Here is a 19,611-nt window from a genome sequence, read left to right as displayed (position 1 = left end):
CTGCTCTGATTTATAGTCTGTATTTAGTGGTTACGTGATGTGTGAAAGGGATATTCAGTAGCCAACAGACTGCAGAAATGCCAACAAAATGAAATCTTTATCACTTTAGATTTGTTCTTGTATGAATCTATTAAAGGATGTGTGACCCAGAATCCGTTTGTTTCCATTTATTTTATAACACAAAGTTGAAACATGTTTTTAAAATGCTTCCATGTGTAGGATATGAATGAAAAGAGTTCATTTTAATATAGTAAAATCATAAAATGGTTATGACTCAAGTGTTCAAAATGAGTCTCAGCCAAATCTAAGAGCCGGAAAGTGGAAAAAAACTGAAGAATTATAAGAAAAAAAAAGTTTCTCTGCCTCTGTGAAATCTGACACCTGATTGGCTGTGATGTTGCTGAGGCGACAGGGTGAGAAGATCGTCCTCCGGGTGTCAGTGCTCACACTTTGCTCCTGAGGTGCACTTGAAGACTTCTCTCCCTCCGGCAGACTGGATCCAGCTCAATTCACTGCAAGACGGTAAGACTGAATACCCAGTGGTTTTTTGTTACAGTCTGCTTTATTGTTGTTGTTTCATTATCAATTTCAATATGGACAGGTGGACGTTTGATGTGTTTCTTCAATGCTCTGATTAAATCGATAACTGCATTGATACATGAAGAAAAGACAAAAGTACAGTCTGTGAATTTGGCCAACAAAACAAAAACAAAACAAAACCCACAGAACTTCATCTAGGCTTGTAGAGAAGATCCCAAAGAATCCAACATTTCCAGAAATGACAGAATTTAAGAGACAAAATTGAACAAGACATGGATGATAGAAGGACATTTCTTAAATTTTTTAATCTTTATTTATTTATATTTCTAAATTATTATTATGAAGGTTATACTCATTGTCTGCATCAGTGGTGTTACAGTGAGTCCTGGTGGAGATGAACATCCTGCAGGTCCTCGCTCTCCTCCAGCTGCTGGCTGTACCTATTCTGACAGTGAGTTTCTTGTTTACCTGTAATATCATACTATTTGCATGTAAGTAACAACTATTCCAGAGGGAATCTACACAGAACATTTGGTAAGATGTGATAAAAACAACAGAGACAAAGGAAAATGTGTGAGGAATGCAGATGTTCACACACATGGCAGAGCAGATTTATGTACATGACATTTAAGGAATGGTTTGTGGCTAAATGTTCCAGCTTCTATTTTAGTTTGTGTAACATGTTTTTCGGTGGATGTTTGTGGTTGGTGGTGCATATATAGCATGTGTGTACATTATGTTCTCAGCAAACACAGCCCAGCCTTGACCGCTGGGGAGCGTTTGGAGCCTATGGCCCATGCAGTCGTACCTGTGGCACAGGAGTCGCAGTGAAAACAAGGAAATGTATAACATCCAGGTAGGACAAAGACTATTAAAGACATTTGAAAGTAAATTAAAGAGATATTGAACTTATTTTTATGCTCTTGCAGGACAGACGGCGGGCACAACTGTATGGGATCCTCAAAGTCCTTTCGCACCTGTAACACACAAGTAAATACACTCTCATTTAAACAGGATACACACAACAGAAACGGCTGGCCAGTATGTTTATGTATCTCTCCCGTGTGTGACAATATCATTATCTCTCATATTCCATAGGAGTGTCCAGTTGGATGCGGGGACTTTAGACAGCAACAATGCTCCCAGTTTGACCAGGTGATCTTTCAGGGCAGACGTCACACATGGCTCCCTTATACTGGAGGTAAACACTGCTTGACATGGACTCGTGTATCACTATTAACTTGAAATATTTGACTCAGATCGACATTGTAGAATTCTGATGCAGATTTCTTTCTGGTTGTATCTGTTCTGTAGCCACCAACCCCTGTGAGCTGAACTGCGTCCCTCAGGGAGAGAGCTTCTCTTACAGGCACAGACCTGCAGTGGTGGACGGGACCCGATGCTACGGGGGCCGCACTGATATCTGTGTGGATGGCATCTGCAGGGTGGGAACACAACTTTGGATCGATCAGTTATCTGCAGTTAAAAATCTGCACTGTCATCTAATTTTTTACCAGATTATAAAAATTACAAAGTGAGTAACAGTGTTTTTGTGTGTCTGCAGCAACTGGTTCATGGAGAGTTCATGGGCTTGGACGATCACTTCAATCCTCCGCACGACACTAATCCTGTTGCCGTCGCTCCACAACCGAGGGAGACTCGAACTTACGTCTACAAAACCGGTGTCTTTGACGAGTGCTCAGCAGCTTGCAATGGAGGCATGCAGTATCGCAGTGTGCAGTGTATGCTTCAGGACCCGGTGAACCCTCAAGTGGTGGACGCCTCCTTCTGCATTACTCAGGGCCTACAGAGGCCGCACAGCCAGCAGGCCTGCAACATGCATCCCTGTCCTGCAGAGTACAGCGTGTCCAGCTTCAGTGTGGTTTGTACCTGACAACATAGGACTTCTTTGATCCATTAACTGGTCATTTAGATATGGTTTATGTCATTTTAAGTGATCTGAAAAACACCACAAAACAAACAAGAGTGCTGCAATTCATCCAGAAACATACTGCTTAAGTTTTAAAATGTTATGATCAACATACACAAAGTCCACAAAGGTGAAGGGTGTGTAACATTTTTGCTGTTTGCTGTTCAGTGTTCAGTGACTTGTGGGGATGGCCAGCAGACGAGGGAAGTGTTCTGTGTGGGACCGAGAGGAGAGCGTCTGGCTGATAGTGCCTGCAGCAGTCTGCCGCGACCCCCTGCTGTCCAGGCCTGCCGCAGGGAAGCCTGTCACACACACATCACTTGGCATGTGACTGAGTACGGACTGGTAAGGGAGTGAAAACTTTCATCTTTGCTTTCCAAAGCTGCGTGCTGACCCCCGTTTTCTCCTGGTCCCTCTCAGTGCACTAGAAGCTGTGGCGGTGGTGTGAGGGAGAGGAGGGTGAGCTGTTTCGATTTAACCCTTCACTCCTACCCAGAGGCCAGGTGTGGAACCTCCAGCAGACCCACTGCCATTGAGGCATGCAACATCCAGTCCTGCCCCGGAGCACAAAGTCAGTCAAATCCTCATCCAGTTCAATCTCTGTAAGTTTAAACGTGTATATTCCTATATAGTCACTGTTCTCTCTCTCTCTAGCTGTCCCGAGTGTGCAGCACCCAAGGGGGCACGAGAGCACCCTGAGGGAATTCGTACCTTATGTTCCACAACAGCCTTCAGGTATGTGAAATATGTAGACGAGCTTTCTCTTGAGTTTGTGTACTGCTATATAAAATTATGTTATGCATCTATAGTACTTAATTTGACAGGCAAAGAATTTCAGACCTTAAAACCACAGCATCACCTATGCAGAATGAATATATCCTCAGGCAATAAAGAAAATCTATACTTATCTTCTAATGTTCCCTGTCTAGACCATGATTGCTGAATCCCAATAGTTACTTTTACTACCTAGCACCCACCAGAGGCCATATCGAGATTCTAAAAAAATAAATCCCCCAACCATATATACTCACAGGAACCCATACGTTAAATATATATATTTGCAAAAAGGTCTACGGTCTGTTTGTTTGACTGTGTCTCTGCCTGTTTATTCACTTCAGCGTCCACACCACAGTCAAACACTCCCAGGGAACCAAACGTCTCTGAACGTCGTCCTCGCTGCGCGCAGTCAACCTATGGCTGCTGTCCCGATGGCCGCACCTCCGCCTCTGGGCCCAGAAATCAGGGCTGCAACCAAGTGGACTGTGTTCGCACCAGGCAAGGACTGCATCTGATGAAACATGACATCATAAACAGCATACAATGAATCCATTTCTTATCTTATTATTACATTGGTTCCTACATTTTAAATGTAATATCTCCTGTTTAGGTACGGTTGTTGTTTGGATGGGGTGACTCCAGCTCAAGGGTTTGGCAGAGCCGGATGTCCTGATTACCAAAGAGCTGTGGTAAGAATCTTGAATGGGAAGAATTAAAACACAACATCTCAGAAGTTACAAAGTTTGCTGGGCACTTCACCACAATCACTGCAAAATCTCCTCATATTTACCGTCTCTAAGGTGCAGCAACCTCCACCTCCTGCCCTTCCTTCCGGTGATGTGTGCTCCCTGTCACGTGATGACGGCCCCTGTGACACCTGGATGATCCGCTACTATTACGACTCTACCATCAACAAATGTACAGAGTTCTGGTACGGAAGTTGCCGGGGCAATGCCAATAACTTTGTCTCCGTTGAGGAATGCCAGAGGAAATGTGGAGGTGTGGGATGGGAGAACCCACTTGCTCCTACCGCAAGAGTCACCCCAAGGAGAAGACCAGCCAGGGCGGCTCTGAGGGCGAGGGCGTGAACATGCCCCCTACTGCCATACCTCAATTACCTCCAGCCAGAATGCCTTCTCTCATATTAGCCTGATCACATATTTGAACACACACTAGGCATCAAAGTTTATTTATCCATTGTTAACTCATTCTGTATTAATAGTAAAGATGAAAAAGACAAAACAAACATTTCAGTCTGGTTTCCACCAGCTTGACTTTTGTTGATTCTTGGAACTAGATAATGTTACTTCATGCTCACAGTTTTGTCTGTATTTCTAATCTTAGACTTTTTTTGCTGCTTAATATATCCATTTGTGTGTGTGTCGGCTGTTTTATCTTCTTCTTCACAAAAGGCCTCTCAAAATAAATAAATAAGCTCTTTTTTATGGTTAAATGAATCATTTTAATATTAGTCGCAAAACCAGTGCTTTAGCATTTACTCCTCAATTTCTAAAAGACAATATGCCAAGAAAATATGACACCTTTAACAGTGTCCTTACTGACTTAATGTCAATATCGTGATCTGCTAAATATTTTTACAGGCAATAGTAGCAGGACAAATTGATGTAATTGATGTTTTGTGTTTATCTACCTGGATGATGATCAAATTGAAGCAATTGATTTACCTTAACTGATTTGATTGATAATCTATCATCAACAATAAACATGTCTGAATTTTGTTTTGACTGCGACTGGTGAATTACATTTGAAGACATTGATAAAACTATCTCTCAATTAAATATTAAGTATCTGGATCTGCACCAAACTGTAATACCTTCTATATATTAAGCTTACTTCCTTCTAAAATAGCTTTTTTGAAAATCCAACAATTGAATATACAATGAAATAACATAAATTATAGCGGCGATTCCGCTAAAACAATGTATGCTTTTATTCTGAATTACAAGGCTTTTATTTTGAAGACATCTTAACTAACAACCGGATAAAGAAATTCTTCATTTCCCCTGTATTTTAGCCTGAATAGCTACATCGCACGGGGATTTGAGAAACAATTTGTAACGTTTTATCGTTGTTAGACATTTCAAACAAATTGCAGAGCTTATAATCAGCAGCAACATGGTAAGTGCGGCTTGTTCCCTTTTTCTTGAAGCAAAGAGTGATGGTTTTAAAACCATATTTGAAGATACCATGGCTACGCTAACCAAATAGTCAGCGTTTGATACTGTGTCAAACCAGGATGTCGAGCTTATTCTGTCTTTTATTCCAGTTTTTTTTAATCTATTCATCTTTTTTCACGTTGTTTTTCGGTTTTATTGTCTTTTTAGTATTGTTTGCATGTATTGTATCTGGTGCAAAGCAGTTTGAATTGCTTTTGTGTTTGAACTGTGCTATATAAATACAGTTGTCTTGCATTCATCCTTCACTCCTAGATAAACTAATAATAATTCCTAGAACGTTAACCTTGTCAATTTTCCCGGCGAGTTAACGTAAACAATATTAGGTCGTATTAGTAATGTTACGTCACTTCCAAGATGTGTTGAATAATGTATTGTAATATAGCTCTTACCTCCTCAGTGATTGGCTGTGAGGAAATGTCTCTGTTTTGTCCGTCTGTCAAGCTGGAAACATGAAAAATGTCCATTTCTACATAATAACTGTTTGTTTTTGCAGTCTCACACCATTTTACTTGTTCAACCAACAAAGAGACCCGAGGGACGCACATATGCTGACTATGAGTCAGTGAATGAATGCATGGAAGGTGAGAGCCCTCAGTTGTTTTTAAAATGCCTATTCACCTGTTAATCATATTTGTAGAACTCCCTTAGCGTTGACATCTCGTTATTTTAACCTTAATCACTGGTACTACAGAACTGGAATCCTGATGCTTTTATATATTTTTTTTCTCAGATTATTTGCTTTGCATTATATTCCTTTTTTTGGTTCTCTATATTTCAGTATTGTTTAGGCTTTTTAACTTTGTCAGTTATTTAAAAAGTATGCATACTGTCTCTGTTTCCATTTAATATGTTCTTGCCTCTCTTACAGGTGTTTGCAAAATGTATGAAGAACATCTAAAGAGAATGAATCCAAACAGTCCCTCCATTACTTATGACATCAGTCAGTTGTTTGATTTTATTGATGACTTGGCAGACCTGAGTTGTCTCGTGTAAGTTGGACTTTGCTTGCAATTTCTATTAGATAAACTTATTTGTTGGTTTCATTGAAAATCAACCTTGTATTGTGTACTGATTACATCTAATACATGTATAATTCTCTTTTTATACAGGTACAGAGTTGACACCCAAACATATCAGCCATACAACAAAGACTGGATCAAGGAAAAGATTTACATCCTCCTGCGGCGTCAGGCTCAGCAAGCAGCAAAGTAAATTCAAGGCGGACAGGTTAACATGCTGTAATGCATTTTTCAACTTTGTAGAAACGTGTGCAGGGACACCATTGTCTGTTCGCTCAGAGTAGAGTTTTAGAAATGGTTAAACCACATGGTTGGAATTGGCATCAAACATTATTTAGTTTGTTACACTTTGGTGATAGTGGGTTTGATTGACCTTTTTAACCGCAGACATTTTTATACGTCAGAGCCAGAAGCGCACAGGACTAACTGACATTAACTATGAGTGTTTACATGTGTGACTTTGACGGTCCTTTTTAATGCCTGTGAGGACTCATTGTCACACATTTAATTGAACATGACATTTTTAATGTTACAAGTCATACATCCTCTTTTATTTGCTATACGTATTTAAATGTCTGCAATGAAAAAAGGACCTTTGTTAGGACTAACTTATTGGTATAGTGTTGTAACCATTGTGAGATATGAGCCAGAGACTAGATTAAGTTTTTTGTTGTTGTTGTCAAAAACCATGTGCTTCAGTTCCTCCGAAAGTTTCAGATGTTTCTAATAACTTTTCTCAGCATTTGGATTTGATTTTACTGTTGATTGGAAGTGATTTATTTGTAAACCAGGTAAATGTTGGCAGACGCACAAGTCAATCTGAGAGAGTCCAGATTTCCTTTCTTTTCTTCATCTATTTCTATACCATTACTGTGTGAAATGCTGTTTTTGTAACTTTTTCATGGGCTCTGCCTGTCATTCGATTTATTTCTGATATGGTTTTATTTGATTTAAAGCAAATAAACAACTGTTTCAAATTGATCTAGACTCTTGAGTACACAGCTGTACAAAATACAAAATATGTTTTGTGTGGTAAGACAAGAAAGAGTTGAGCAGTTCCATACATCTCAGTGTCCAAAGCCTAGTCCTGTCTGAGACGTTATTGTGTACTGTCTCTTTAAATGTGGCGGGCGGCCCTGTTGTTGCTGTACTGGAAACCCCGTACTGACTGTGAAGGGACCCAAGATGGCTGAATACTCACGGGGGGGGCAGCTAGCAATTATCTGAGCAAGACGTCGACAATGAATGGAAAATAACATTATTATGTAAAGCGTAACCTTGGATGAAACATACGACTGCACTCTGCTCATTTGCATTATTTTTTGGAATGCACGGATATTAGTAAGGAGAGACTGGTCTCTCCACGGCCCCGAGCCAGAACATGGCGGAGCACTTGGGGAAGATATAGCAGCTAATGGTAGCTACCGAGCGTATTATTGAGACACATTTTCAAACGTAGGTCGTGGGTAAAAACATCGTGTTTGCGTTCCGCTATTTTGAAACAATGTTGTCGTTGCGTGGCTCTCACCGTGTTGCTTTAAGTCGTCGCTTAACATTGAATATGTGGAGCGTAGGCAGCTAGCGAGTCAACGCGTTAGGATTGCCAAGCTAGCGTTACCTGACTAACATCGTCAGCCAGCAGCGTACAAACTGTACAAATAAGCAGCCAGTGTGTTTGAGTATCTAGCGACTCTAAGCGGAACATTGTGTTGAATACGCTTCAAAATATCACTGAAAGCTACACAATGTCAGCCAGCTCCTGTATCGCGAATTAACAAACCGGTTAATTCCCCCCCCGCACTAAAAATTTGGACCCTCGCTATCTCGCTACAATGATCTGTAAGCAGATGTGTGTGGCGCATTGGTTGTAGCTTTGAGGCAGCTCGTCAAAATAAGCCAGATATTGTAGTTTTACCGCGTCTGAGAACTGTTACTGTTCTGGTTACGCCTTGACAGAAGTTACAACAGAACTGCGCTGCGTAACAAGTGAATAGAAGTCGTTTAGGGTTAGCAGTTGGGAGTAGGGAAGGGTCTGGATAAGGACCGGGGTACGACCACCTGCCAGCATGACGGACACGCGCCGCCGAGTCAAGGTCTATACCCTCAATGAGGACAGGCAGTGGGATGACCGTGGGACCGGGCACGTCTCCTCGGGTTATGTCGACCGATTGAAAGGAACGTCTCTACTCGTGCGAGCAGAAAGTGATGGTAAGTTTCATATAATGTCTAGAAAAATGCTTGTGACCACTTTTAAGTAACTGAAAAAGCACAACGTCACTGGATGAGTACTTATTCTGAGTAGGTACATCTTAATATAAGTCACAATAAGTAAGATAAAGCTTCCACATTGTCTTCAGGTGCAGTAACGGTTTCTGAATTGCTCCTTCACCTTTCCCGAGATTTGAATGCGCCACGAAAGCACATGTTCAAATAAGAGATTAACTTTGATTATTACCTGGCAGGTTCCCTACTATTGGAGTCCAAAATCAACCCAAACACAGCCTATCAGAAACAACAGGTTAGTACATTGATTTTAAACGGTACATTGATTTGCATCTTGTGCCTAACTGTACATTTGGTTTTGTCTTTCTGTTGTGAAGGACACGTTGATAGTCTGGTCAGAGGCTGAGAATTATGATCTGGCGCTCAGCTTCCAGGAGAAGGCTGGCTGTGATGAAATCTGGGAGAAAATATGCCAGGTAACTGCACTTTTCTTGTGTGGGTGTGTGTTTATCCATTCTTCCATCTGTGCGTGTGTTCAGTTGCGTGTTGTTGTGGTGTTTGTGTATCTACATCCCACTTCTCTCATTTGTCTTGTTATTAAGGTGCAGGGGAAGGATCCGTCACTAGACATTACCCAGGATGTGGTTGATGAGTCTGAGGAGGAGCGCTTTGATGACATGTCATCGCCGGGCCTGGAGCTACCACCATGTGAACTGAACCGCCTGGAGGACCTCGCTGAGCTAGTCGCTTCCTCTCTACCGTCACCGTTGCGGCGTGAGAAACTGGCACTGGCTGTGGAAAACGAGGGTTACATTCGCAAGCTCCTCGAGCTGTTTCGTGTATGCGAGGATTTGGAGAACAGAGAGGGACTGCACCACCTCTACGAAATCATCAAAGGCATCTTCCTCCTGAACCGCACTGCACTCTTTGAGGTCATGTTCTCTGACGAGTGCATCATGGACGTCATTGGGTGTCTTGAGTTTGACCCCGCTCTACCACAGCCACGGCGGCACCGGGAGTTTCTCACTAAAACAGCTCGCTTTAAGGAGGTGATCCCCATCTCTGACCCTGAACTGCGTCAGAAAATACATCAGACGTATCGGGTACAGTACATCCAGGACATGGTGCTGCCCACACCTTCTGTTTTTGAAGAAAACATGCTGTCCACCCTGCACTCCTTCATCTTCTTCAACAAGGTGGAAATTGTGGGCATGCTACAGGTGAGATTAGCAAACGTCCATTGTAAGATTTTGCCAGTCAAGGTTTTGTGTGCTTGTTTATTTTCTAAGAACTGTGTTTGCACATGATAACAAATGTACATTATGTGCACTAAATACTAACACGCTTTCAGAGTACAGTATAGACAAATCAAATCTGTCTTGACGCTAAAATACACATTGGGATTTGAATCTACACTGTGGATGAGTAATAATGTATTAACTCTAGGATTGTGCAAAATGTTTAATTTAAGATTATGCCTTACCCACTGTTTTGAGTTTTAGTCGTTTATGGTCATGTGACCTTTGTGTTTTTGTACTGTGTCAACTCTGCTGTGTTTATGTATTGCTGTCTCCATAGAGATGGATAAGTGTTGTGTAAATCAGTTATGCTGTGCTAGAGGAAAACTGAATCTGGCATGCTGTTGACTCTGGTAGTCAACACGACTGATATGAACTGTCTCATTCTTTACTCAGTATGAGGCAACCGAGCCGAGACCTAAACTATTGTCTAAGTATTTCAACTAGCGCTAGACATATTGTAGTAAATATATGATTGAACAATGTTACATATATTCCATTGGTGCAGTCCACAACTAAACCTTTCTTGAAGTATTTTAAGACGTGCTTTACAACAAACAGAATATGTCTTAGAATTCTAAAAAGCTGTTTAATGGCACGTCATGTATGTTAAATAACAGTGTTGTAATGCAATTGGTAGATACTATTAGTTTTCTCTAATTGTTATTTGTATCTGTCAAACATGCGTCTGAACTCTCCAGTTGTGTCAGTTAACCAAGAATGAGTGTCAAGGGTGATTACTTTCCTTTTCCTGGCCTGGGGACCCAGTATATATTCCTTACCTGCTCTTGTCTCCTCCTTTGATGTCAGGATGATGAGAAGTTTCTGACAGACCTCTTTGCACAGCTAACAGACGAGGCAACAGACGATGACAAAAGACATGAACTGGTATGTCAAACTTATAAAAACACGAGTGATGTTCTCCAACAGTTGTGTTTCTCATTGCCTAAGTTTCCTAAGTCATTTGTTTTCTCTTTTTAGGTAAACTTCCTGAAGGAATTCTGTGCATTCTCACAAACATTACAACCTCAAAACAGAGATGCCTTCTTCAAGACTTTGTCAAACATGGGCATTCTACCTGCACTAGAGGTTATACTGGTGAGTGTAACAAGATGCAACTCTAAATCAAGTTCATTATGTTCGCAACTGCAAAGAATTAGGCCTTGGTACAGTGACTCTGCATATTGTGGTGGAGGTGTTGTTTACTTGATGCTTGGGCTTACTGATTTAAATGAAAAAAAGAGATACCATTGTGTGTAACTCCCCCCTTATAGGTTTAATAAAATGTGATTTTACACTAAAACAACTGTACATTTGCATACTGAGAACAGCCGCTTGGAAATTCAGCGACAGAACAGTACTACAGCGAAAGGGATCAAACTATATGGGACTGTGTCCTTGAGAACAAGTAGTGATTTAGAATGCGTTCCAGCTCTCGCACAGCTAGCCTGTTTTCTGTTCCACGTTCTGACTCTTTCTTCACCCGTTTCATCTCGTGAAAACTATTGTTTTGTGGTGTATTTAATCGTACCAATGTCCTGTCTACACCTGTTGTACTGTCCACCTGTACTTGTTGGCTGTAATCAGACCTTCAATTGCATTTACTGCTGCTCGAAGTGTGGTAGCACAGTAATACACGGTGTATACATGGTAGCTGTTAAAATGTGCTGAGTAAGTATGGGAATTGACCATTGTCCATTAAAACTGTAAACCATGTGGGAGGAACACAGTTTTCCAGGTTAGGAGATGCTTTTAAAAGTCCAGTCATTCAGTCATTGTTAATTTGACTTTTGTAACAGTTGACACAACCCAAGAAAGGAATAAGGCATATCTCACAATTGATCAAATGTCAATGGCAGTTATAATGGTGAAGCTGTCAGCTTAAACGATCCACTATTAAGTATCATTTGCTGGCCAGAACAGCACTTGTTTACGTTTTGTCTTCATTGTGTATTCCATCTGGTCTGTCCTGTGTCTTAGGAGGTAGGGAAATGATTTTGACTTACTTTTAAACCCTAAGTTTAAATTTCCACTCTCTTGCCTCATCCCAGTTAAGCATGACTCAGCATTTGTTGTACATGTGAGAAAATGAGTGAGACAGAGGGATAGGCACAGGCAGAAAGCTAGTCTGACTGTTCAGGCTTGGTTGTGCAATTTCAGACATGAAAATGCAATAATCTGGAATAAATAGACATAACCTTAACCTGGTTTTGTATGTGCTATCGCTAATGCTCTTCACAACTCTATTCTTACTCATCACTTCAAGTCATATGCTGAGCTTATACCCTGAAAAGGAGAAACACTTCTACTTTCAGCACAATATCTTTTAAAAGGTGGATATATGTTTAATAATATTTTGGTGGAATGAGAGCGGGTGGCTGATTAAGACTTTTTGCAATCAAATGTGAATCAATAGATCGATCCGGTGCGTATAATAACTAGACTCACAATAAAAAAGGAAAGGGTATCCAATCAGAAGTCTGATTCATCAAATTATGGACTCAACGCCAGGGACTGAGAGCTCATCATGCTGAAGTAAATTACAATAAAAGATTTTGGTCAAATCCACTATATGAACCTAAAGATAGTCAATTTATTTTCTTTTTGCCTTGCTCAAGGTGTTAAAACTCTGTTATAAAACACCTCAAACCTGCAAAAGCACCATTATTGCCATCATTTGCCTTGGGTTTCTCAGGTTCTCCATTGTACTTTTAACATATGTGATTATGTGAATATTTATTTAAACAGCTTTCATTGTGAAATCATTGCCAGTGTGTGCCAGGGGAAAAAAAGCATTCCGCTGAAATAAAATGTAGTTGGGTTGTTTGTTTTTTTAAATTCCAGTTTAGATTTTTCTCCAGTGACTTACAAACTGCATGTTTATGACAGGGAATGGATGATGTGCAGGTGCGTGGGGCAGCCACAGATATCTTCTCCTATCTCGTGGAGTACAACCCATCCATGGTACGAGAGTTTGTCATGCAGGAATCTCAGCAGAACGATGACGTGAGTATATAAACAAAATCAACCAGATCAACTCAGCAAATCAACAAAATATAGCTATAATTCAAATCTACATGTTCATACTGATATACCAGACAATGACACTTACTGCTTTATGCAAGTGACGAGGAATGACCTGTGCTGTAACTGATGTTGTTTGTTGTTGGTCTCCCAGGACATCCTGCTGATCAACCTGATCATAGAACACATGATCTGTGACACAGACCCCGAGCTCGGGGGAGCGGTGCAGCTGATGGGCCTATTGCGGACCTTAGTCGATCCTGAGAACATGCTGGCTACTGCGAATGTGAGTTTTGAACCGTTACTCCCACACTCCTCGCCCGTTCACACCAGGCAGAGATTAGACCGGGGTCATGACCTGGATATTTCATACTTGGCTCAATGCTATAATGTCAAACACAAACAGCCGGGTCATCGTTAAGGATTGTGAAAGTGGTAGCAAAATATGTATTGATTAACCCGGTGAGAATCTGCGAAACATTAAAAGGAAATGTTTACACAAGTAGAGATTTTTGTGTATGAGACACAGAAATACACAGTGTCTAAAAGTGTCTCTTGTTCCTTTCTGTGTAATAAATAAACAAAAGGTCCTGTGTGCAACTTGAGATTTGGAACATATTAAAGTCATATTATAGTCTGCATAAAAAGCTTTTAGGTACTCTCTATCCTCTTGTTGAATTGTTTGGTTTCCTTTTTCAAACTGGTCAATCGGCATAAGCGCTAATGGCTTTTCATGCTTCTCTCCAGAAAACAGAAAAGACGGAGTTCCTGAGTTTCTTCTACAAGCACTGCATGCATGTCCTCTCAGCTCCACTACTGGCCAACACCACCGAGGAGAAACCAAGTAAAGGTATTACAAATCTGCAATGTTTACATATACTTGAATGCTGTTGGTTTCTTTTGCTCAGGTTTACACAAAAGTATTTTATTCACACACACAAGTATGTTTCTCATGATGTTGCTCCTCTGCCTCCGAACAGATGACTTTCAAACATCCCAGCTGTTGGCTCTCATTCTGGAGTTGCTTACGTTCTGTGTTGAGCACCACACCTATCACATCAAGAACTACATCATCAACAAGGACATCCTCAGGAGGGTACTAGTGCTCACCGCCTCTCAGCACGCCTTCCTCGCTTTATGTGAGTCAATTACAATCATCAAGCTGAGTCCCTGTTTCCCGGATCCTGTCGACATAAATCATGTTCATTTTTAATCCTTCAAAAATTTACATATAATGTGTTTTGGGGCGCAGCTTACGTAGTTTTTCTCTGTTGCCCAGGTGCTCTGCGCTTCATGCGGAGGATCATCGGTCTCAAGGATGAATTCTACAATCGCTACATCATGCGGAACTTTCTGTTTGAGCCTGTGGTCAAGGCCTTCCTCAACAACGGGTCACGCTACAATCTCATGAACTCAGCCATCATTGAGATGTTCGAGTATGTCCGTGTGGTGAGTACAGCGTGTATACTACTGCCTTTGTCTACAAAACATTATGTTCTACTAGGATCTAACAGTAAAATCCAACAAAGTGTCACCATATTAACTAGTTTGGCGTGCTCTCCCCTCTCTCTCCCCCTTTATTTCCTCCATGCGTACGACCTCTTCCCTTGTGCTTGGCTGTCTCCTCTTCATTCTCTGAACGGCTGGTCTTCCTTTCCATTGTTCCCCCCCCCCAAATTTCCTCCCATCCTTTGCCCTCTACCCTCCCCTCTCTCTCACTCCATTGCTCCCAGGAGGATGTGAAGTCTCTCACCGCTCATATAGTGGAGAACTACTGGAAGGCTCTGGAGGATGTAGACTATGTCCAGACATTCAAGGGCCTAAAGTTGCGCTATGAACAGCAGAGAGAAAGGCAAGACAACCCCAAACTGGACAGGTGAGAAACCCGTCAACATTACTGTCCAATTTTAAGAGCCAGTTAAGTTGTGCACTTTCAGGTTGGTTGATTCAAAAAGAGCAGATAGATTGTAGCAAAATGTAACTGACAGTTTTAAAGACTTTGTTAAATGGTGTCAGTGTAGCAGTGTTGTGTGTGTGTAATGAAGTGGATGTTGTCAGAGGTGTAAGCTGGTGATGAACACACATTTCTGTCATTTACCCCCGATCTATTATCTCCAGCATGCGGTCCATCCTGAGGAACCACCGTTTCCGCCGTGACGCGCGGACACTAGAAGACGAAGAGGAGATGTGGTTCAACGCAGACGAGGACGATATGGAGGACGGCGAGGCGGTGGTCCCGCCCTCTGACAAGATGAAGAGTGAAGAAGATCTCATGGAACCCATTAGCAAATTCATGGAGAGGAAGAAATGTACGTATGCAATCGCAATGTGATCAACTCTGAAAAGACATTTGGGTAGAACTGTGGGACTGGAGGCGATTCAGCTGTTGCGCTCATATCTCATTTACATTTACTGCAGTATTTACGAGAAACATCAAAATAATGGCTGTAAATAAATTGTGGACCCTCTTTTTGTTGGCTTCATGTGGTAATCTAGAGAAAATGTCCTTGGTGCCTAGTATACCACTTGGTTCAAGTATATCAAAAGCTTGAATGTTGCGTCTAGCCATTTCTTAACCACTTCTACCTCTCTGCTCCCAGTAAAAGACACAGATGACAAGGATGTATTGGGGAAGTCGAGCTTGTCTGGCAGACAGAACCCCAGCTTCAAGCTTTCCTTCTCTGGCTCTGCCAAAACCAGCCTGTCCAGCCCACCTTCCTCCGCCTCATTAAACCCAGGCTCTCCTGGATCACCGGGTTCACCAGGTTCAGGGTCGCGGAGCTCACCCTCCACTACAGCTGTAACCACAAAGGTAACGTTCACCATACTAATGCTATGTTCAGCTTTCTATCAAGCAAAGTAGAACAATAATAGAAAACTAATAGGAATTCATAAACACTATTGTTCTATGCTGTTAAAATATTTGAGTACTCTATAAAGCCAATCGACAATATTTGAGAGCAAAGCGTTCTTGGGGCCCTTTCCTCATCACCTTCGCTGACACCTTTCTCCCTGCTGACCCTTTCTCCCTTGGATGAGGCTGCGTAGAGTCGGCTGTGAGCAAACACAGGCTGAGGAAGGTAGATGCCAACGTTTGGCATACACTTAGCAGCGCCTTGTAAATGATGTTTTGTTATGATCTCCTTGAATGAAATCTTCCAAGCTGCTGGCTCTCTTTTCCCTGGAGGAGGCTGTGTAGAGCCGGCCGTGCTCACACAGGCTCAGACGCCTACTTGCTCATTCTCTTGACCCCGACCTTTGTTATTGGTTACTGCAAAAGCCAGCTTAATGGGGAACGGCCTTCTGACAAATGTGAAGGGAAGCTAATCATTTCTGTCGTGGTGAGAAATCTTCGGCGCGCGCACTGCAAGATAAATACCATAGATCCTCCTGTTCGTCATTTAGCGTAGGACAAAGCAACGCTACCATTTTTCTTTTTTCTTCTTTGTTGAATCTTTCAGCGCTGAAAACCTTTGTCTGCTTTTTATCCTCCTGTGAATTCTCTCGGCTGTGACATGTCACTGTACTCAGACTACCTCGGGTTTGTGACCATTCATCCTCAATGGCGAGCAGCACCTCGATTGGCACCACGAGGATCTATGTCTTTGTCTCCCAGTGCGTCTCCGCACACAGGCGTCCTCGTAGGCAGAGTCATCACTGAGCTGATCCCAGAATCTTGAAAGAAATCCTTGGGCTCTGGGGGTTTGCAGTAGTGGAGGTTGATGGCCAAGGTCGCACTGCCTTCTCTTGAGGATGCGTAGCTTGAGACCTTAGGCATAGCAGCCTGTCCTGGAGCAAGACCATGGGCTGAGCTGCTGTCTCTTTGAAAGTCTCATACGTTTGCCCTCATACATCTGAAGTTTCTCATAGCTCTGTGGAGTCGCTGATATGAGCCAGAAGCAACTTCAATTAGAATCTCTCTCTCTCTCCATTTATTTCAGGAATTCAATTGAAAAAGTGAAACTCGTATATTATAGACTCATTACACACAAAGTGAAATATTTCAATCCTTTATCTGTTTTAGTTTAGATGATTTCTAAGCTCACGAAAAAACCCCAAGTTTCTCAGAAAACTAGAATATTGTGGAAAAGAGTTCAATACTGTAGCCTCACAGTGTCTCACTCTAATCAGCTCATTAACTCAAATCACCTGCTGAGGTTTCCTGAGCCTTTAAATTGTCTCTCAGTCTGGTTCAGTCGGCAACACAATCATGGGGAAGACGACCAGATTCTAATTTAATGAGACGCACCTGTCGATACAGTATTTATACGATCTCCTCAAATTCTGAGTTAGCTACGAGACCGATATGGGTATGTTGGACTGTAGACATCATTTACCACTATAACACATTTCTGTATTGTAGTAGACCGGAGCTAAATGGAGAACATGTTTAGTGACAATTGAAACTTGACTTTCTTCACACTTAAGCTGTCGGTTTTCGCACAACTCCGCCCGTCCTTGTAGACAACACACACTTGAAAGAACCTCAAGAGAAAATGCTGCAATTTTGACAAGTTATGAACGTAGCTCAAGTAAATGCTTGGTTCAGTATCGTGTCTAAGTCTGACCACAGACCATAGCCAGACAACTGTGTGACCAAATGTAGTCACAACGTTCAAACAGTTGTAGATTCTGATCGGTTGACTTAAAAAAGAGTCAATAATGAATGTTCAGAGCGTTCTAAGACAAACAGGAGTTGTTGTGTGAGAGCTTCAGGTTCAGGATGCAAAGTATGGCAGCTTGTGAATGTACACTAACAGGTGAAGTGTTGATTGATCTGGGTATATGATTTTATAGAAGCAGAAATGGTGCTTATCCACATGATTGACATCTCTGTATGGTGCACATAATGAAGCACACACACCAGCGTACTTGTTAAAAAACAAACCAAAAGAAAACCGCAAAACTGTGTTGTATGCCAATTTGGGACACGTGGTGAAACTCAAACCCAAAACGGAGCCTGGTAGCCAGCTTTGTCGGGTGGCCAACTGCCCAGAAACGGCACAAAACCACAAGGTAGCAGCATTTCACAGTGCTGAACACGCCTCCGGGCAGCTTCCTTTCAGATATAATGGTTCATTTTCAACCATATTAAGCCACTTTACTGCAGTCATTCACGACATGAAGGGACTCCATGTTAACAACTTCTGTGTCGTTGAGCCCTTTCACAGTTGAAAGGCCAATGGCTAGAGCTTTATGAGGAAATGTTCCGCTTTACATGGAAGCTCAAAACACCAATATTTCTTTAAAAGAATATGTCAATCCTTGGTCAAGTCCTGAGTTTACAGCACAAAATGTAATGATTTCTATGAGGGATGATTACTAACCTGTCCTTTGTGCCCCAGGGAGGTTTAGTGGGAGGTCTGGTGGACTATCCTGACGATGACGACGAGGAGGAGGAAGAGGAGGAGGACGGCGAGAGTAAAGAGGACCCTCTACCCCCCTCTAAGAAGTCCAAACTGAGCTCTTAAAGAAGCATCACTGTCTCAGCTTGTGCTCCGCTAAAGTTTCAGTGCACGGACACACGCGGGAACGATCGAACTTGTAATCAAATTGAATGGATGAGGAGCCGCCTCTTCACGGGGGGAGCGTGGCCAAAAGAGGAGCAGACTGTGGACGGAAACAAAAGCCTCCTCGGACTAGTCAAGTTCATACAAGTGCCAACGAGGAGACACAGGAGTGAATGACCATCTGCAAAGCGGAACGGACAAGCGAACGCAAAAAAAAGGGGGGCATAAAAAGACGATGCGGCTGTCGCGGCCGGACAGTATGAGACAGGAGTTATAAGCAACTGGAGGAAAAGACCACATACAAAAAACAAATGTACACACAGAGTGACACCCCTCCCCTCCCCCCCCCCCGGAAAGCTCGCGGGCCCGGACCATAGCTCATCGCACCCCCCCTTACCCCCCCACCCCACTCAGGGAAGGACATCGCAGCGACCCAGATGGGGTCAGCCAATTCAGATCCAGAACCACCACCACCACCACCACTCACCCACCATTTGCTCCTCAGATCCACCTACTCTGTTCCTTTTTCTGCTTCGTTTTCCATTGCTTATCCTCCCTCTCTCTGTCTGCCCCTCCCCCCTCCCTCCCTCCCTCCTTCCTTTTTTTTTATTTTTAAAAGTTAGTATATAGGACCGGACAGGTGGCAGCGCGGAGAGCGAAGAGCTGTCCCTTGTTATCGTCTGATGATGTCATTAGTGTCATCGTTCCTCAGCGGATGTTCCGTCTCTGAAGAGAAAAAAAGCCAGCAGTTTCTTCATTCTTTTTTTTTCCTTTTTGTTCTCTATTTGTCTCGAAGCGTTCTCCTGATTTTGTAAATGACGACAAAAAAGACCTGCCTTTAAATGTTCAGGATGTTTTCAGTCACACTTGAACAGGTTTTTAAAGACCTCAGTAGGTGAGCTAGTTTTACCCTTTTTGCCCTTTGAAACTGCAGATTTTTTGGAGAATTTGTAATCCCGTCTTGATTAAAGATTGAGTGGAATTCTAGATGTGATGATTTTTTTGTCATATCTTCTCATTTGTTTCCTTTTACATGAGTGTACACTTAGTTGTTCAGAATATTTGGGACCATTAAAAATGATCTTTGTTGTA

General features: G+C 42.2%; 3 protein-coding genes across 4 annotated transcripts; all 3 read left to right on the top strand.

Moving 5' to 3' along the window:
- The first annotated feature begins 907 nt into the window (after window positions 1-907).
- paplnb (papilin b, proteoglycan-like sulfated glycoprotein) lies at window positions 908-3,733 on the top strand. The gene is made up of 9 exons (XM_076155071.1): window positions 908-991; window positions 1,287-1,396; window positions 1,470-1,530; window positions 1,639-1,741; window positions 1,855-1,985; window positions 2,105-2,422; window positions 2,639-3,041; window positions 3,125-3,205; window positions 3,589-3,733. The coding sequence occupies exons 1-7, from the start codon at window positions 935-937 to the stop codon at window positions 2,825-2,827; spliced, it is 969 nt and encodes a 322-aa protein (XP_076011186.1). The 5' UTR covers window positions 908-934; the 3' UTR covers window positions 2,828-3,041; window positions 3,125-3,205; window positions 3,589-3,733.
- A 1,512-nt stretch (window positions 3,734-5,245) lies between these two features.
- On the top strand, window positions 5,246-7,445 carry LOC143004084 (enhancer of rudimentary homolog). Its single transcript, XM_076154935.1, has 4 exons — window positions 5,246-5,386; window positions 5,939-6,026; window positions 6,314-6,434; window positions 6,555-7,445. Exons 1-4 carry the CDS (start codon window positions 5,384-5,386, stop codon window positions 6,655-6,657), a joined length of 315 nt encoding a protein of 104 aa, XP_076011050.1. The 5' UTR covers window positions 5,246-5,383; the 3' UTR covers window positions 6,658-7,445.
- Window positions 7,446-7,610: 165 nt separating this feature from the next.
- Window positions 7,611-19,506, top strand: smek1 (SMEK homolog 1, suppressor of mek1 (Dictyostelium)). Of its 2 annotated transcripts, none has more exons than XM_076154933.1 (15): window positions 7,611-8,672; window positions 8,927-8,982; window positions 9,065-9,163; window positions 9,290-9,907; window positions 10,796-10,873; window positions 10,967-11,083; window positions 12,875-12,991; window positions 13,164-13,295; window positions 13,757-13,859; window positions 13,990-14,148; window positions 14,289-14,458; window positions 14,743-14,885; window positions 15,128-15,318; window positions 15,610-15,821; window positions 18,355-19,506. In XM_076154933.1, the coding sequence occupies exons 1-15, from the start codon at window positions 8,531-8,533 to the stop codon at window positions 18,478-18,480; spliced, it is 2,463 nt and encodes an 820-aa protein (XP_076011048.1). In that variant the 5' UTR covers window positions 7,611-8,530; the 3' UTR covers window positions 18,481-19,506. The 2 variants fall into 2 exon arrangements, with proteins under 2 accessions (XP_076011048.1, XP_076011049.1); XM_076154934.1 differs by having other exon boundaries at window positions 7,612-8,672; window positions 14,746-14,885.
- Window positions 19,507-19,611: the final 105 nt, after the last annotated feature.

Source organism: Genypterus blacodes, unplaced genomic scaffold (assembly GCF_046128005.1).
Source record: "Genypterus blacodes isolate CSIRO-AG114 ecotype Tasmania unplaced genomic scaffold, CSIRO-AGI_Gbla_v1 ptg000064l_1, whole genome shotgun sequence".
NCBI lineage: Eukaryota > Metazoa > Chordata > Actinopteri > Ophidiiformes > Ophidiidae > Genypterus > Genypterus blacodes.
Note: the sequence above shows the minus strand (reverse complement) of the source record. Positions and strands in the feature narration are given on the sequence as shown.